The 2,995-nt window shown below is 37.6% G+C and overlaps 1 protein-coding gene across 1 annotated transcript in view; it reads right to left on the minus strand.

The window, feature by feature from the left end:
* Window positions 1-1,448: 1,448 nt before the first annotated feature.
* Window positions 1,449-2,995, minus strand: part of FN3KRP (fructosamine 3 kinase related protein) — a 3,508-nt gene continuing 1,961 nt past the window's right edge. The window contains exons 4-5 of the mRNA XM_010074272.1: window positions 2,536-2,658; window positions 1,449-1,787 (exon numbers count right to left, since the gene is read on the minus strand). Coding sequence (XP_010072574.1) covers window positions 1,449-1,787; window positions 2,536-2,658 — 462 coding nt within the window. The remainder of the gene's footprint in view (window positions 1,788-2,535; window positions 2,659-2,995) is intronic.

Consider the following 2,995-nt stretch of genomic DNA (forward strand, 5'->3'; position numbering starts at 1 on the left):
AAAGAGTAGTAGAATTAAAGAGAGAAAGTTATACCAAGTGATAAGTCTTCTCTAAACCTGATTCCAATTCTTATAAATAACTCCAAAACCAGCAACTAAAAAATGCTCAGTAATCTGCCAAAATCCAGTGAAAAACATATTAATTAATTAAAGTTATTCCCAAACACTCAAAAAAGCATGTTAGGAATCATGCAGCTCTCTCACCTACCTGGTATGCTTGCACTCATTACCAGCCTACATCAAAAAGAGTACAATTTTAGTATTATCATCTTGCAGGTACAAGAAATAGCTGGTCTGCAAGCTATCCTTAAAGAACTCCTGACGGTGGTACAGAGCTGCTGTTCTGTGAGTTACATTTTAACTTCCTTTCGTTTCACGTCTCTTATCCCAAGAGCTGCAAAGTGCACTTAGTGGGGACTGAAGAAAAATGTTAGCTTATGGCATCTGTACTCTAAACCACAGAAAAATTTATGTGAAGCCCATATCATGACGAGATGGCATTATCCTGCGTGCCATGAGAACAGTCAAAAAGTACCGCTTCTGTCTGTGAGAGAGTACATCTTCCCAGGATGTGTACATATAAAGTGTCTTATCTGAAAAGATCTTTAAGAATACACACTATTGGACAAAAGCATAATCCAAAGAAGAGAGAGCTAGTTCTGGTGAAAACAAAATTGCTTTAGATAAAGTGCACACTGATCAGCAAGTACAGAACAGCCTACACAAATGCCATGAGGCACCAAAATGCATATGCCAGAAAAAATTATAAGCGTTTTCACACAGCTTTGTAACAGAACAGGAAGCAGTCTCCAACAGAACCATAATGAATAGCAAGTCCAAATAATTTTTGACAGTTCCTATTACATAATTTTCTTGTTGACTTTGACAATATTTTGTTAACATTGTTTTCATGCACATAACTGGACATGAAGAGCCGTAAGAGTCTGAGGAATCTATCACAAAGGTGGGAGTAGACAGTGAAAAGCAATGAGCAACTCTTTTAGCCATCTCCTCAGTAACTAAGAAAAGCAATCTTCCATTTCACAAACACTTCTCTTATGTTTTCCATTAGGGCACAAATGCAAACACTGGTATTTCTCTACTCTGAAACACAACTGGTCCCTAAGAGAGTACTTTACACTTGAGTGCTTGATTAGTCTTAACTTGCCTAGTCTCAAGCCTACAATGCTTTCTTGACACCAACAGATCTTTTGTGCAACTGAATAAACTCCTTCCTTAGATATTTCCATCATAAAAGTATTCACAACTGTTCTAAAAAGGGATGAATGTTACACTTGGTATCCAGCAGGACTCACTGATTCTAGGTCTTTAGCTGTGCAACAGGGTCAAGGGTCTAGCAGGTTTTTTAATATTACTACTGCTGTTGTTGCACCGCTAAGTATAGGGCTTTCCAAGCAACATAGGAAGTATTCTGCTTAAGCAGAAACTCACTTTATAAGGTTTCTCATAATGTTTAGAGAAGACCCTCTGTACCCTCTACCAAAATGGTTCCAATGGTTCATGTAGTGAAAAAGCTGATAAAGCTCTAGGCGTTTCTCAAACCCTGCAGCTTTGGGAATTTTACTGTGATAAGCAGAGTAAAAAGAACTGCTGAAGCCACCAAACATCCCAGCTATTGCAAGCTCATACTCTGAATGACCGTAGAAAGAAGCAGGATCGAAGATAATTGGACCAGAATCATCCTCAGCTACATTTCCTCCCCAGAGATCTCCATGCAGGAGAGCAGGAACAATTTCTACGTCACAGAATAAACTGGGAATCTTCAGCTGCAGGGGGAAAAAAGCAAGATGTATAAGTACTACATTTTAGGGTGAATGATTGTAGAGTTTTATCTGCATACATGCAGAGCATGAATTGAAATTTCCTAAAAGTCAGTTCAAAAAACCCATAACTTGAAACAGCATAGGATGATTTTTCACCATCAACAGAGATGGTGAAAAAATCAAGAGGATTTCTATTTTTCATAAAAGCCAGCAGTTGAAGAATAGTCATCCAAATGCTTTTCAGCACTAAGAAAAAAAATGTAAAACTGCATTTGGTGCTGCAATATTGACCAGATTTAATAATAAAAACAACAAACACAACCACCCACTTCTTCATGAAAAGGCTCAGTAATATCTCACCAGCCTTGAAGAGATTTCTACAAAGCAGTACCCAAAAAGACAGTACTGCAGTCACTTAACCAGATGCAAACCTTAAATAAATAGATAATGTGCAGAGCAGTACTGGTTATACAGATTTCTCATCATTAACATGTTAGAGAGAACGAGAAACATTAACTCAATCTAAGATTTCACAAACAGTAAGGCAAAGCTCTATTTAGCACACATTCCCTTTGCAATATTAGCATAGAGTGATGTGGCAAAAGCCATTATACCTTCGAATAAAGGACATTTTAACCTCTAAAAGTTGGAGGCTCTTACCAACAGAACCTGAAGCATACCGAACAGGAACTTCGTTTCATTAAAAGAAAATCTAAGCAACTATAATGAGAACTGAGAGAACTTATCCTACCTGAAGTTGTGCCCAAAGCTCTCTTGCTTCCCTGTCTCCTGAATTCTTTTCGACCATGTCCATCTGAGGCTGGATTCTTTGCTTGGCAAAGAAAGTCACCCAGTCATTCTGCCAGTCATTCACCTGAAGGAACAGGAATGCACATGTTACTTCTACACCATGCAAAAGACAGATTTTCCTTTTTTTCAAATTAAGCTTTGGAGGATTATACAGCGTTTGAGCTGATATCATCCAGGCCAGTAAATGCTACCATTTAATAGACTTTTATCTTAAAACATTAAATTAGGGGAATAAATAATTTTCTCTAAGTGATAAAAAACTTGAAGAGCTATCAGTGTCCAATGCAGCTCTAAGTGCTATCCAAACCACTACTGTCCTTAGCAGGCTGAACAATGTTTTTTCTTTTTATGATTCCACAGAAATAAATGAATTTCCACTATTATAATTTTGGCCCTTTGTG

Source organism: Pterocles gutturalis, unplaced genomic scaffold, assembly GCF_000699245.1.
Source record: "Pterocles gutturalis isolate BGI_N339 unplaced genomic scaffold, ASM69924v1 scaffold30631, whole genome shotgun sequence".
Classification (NCBI taxonomy): domain Eukaryota; kingdom Metazoa; phylum Chordata; class Aves; order Pterocliformes; family Pteroclidae; genus Pterocles; species Pterocles gutturalis.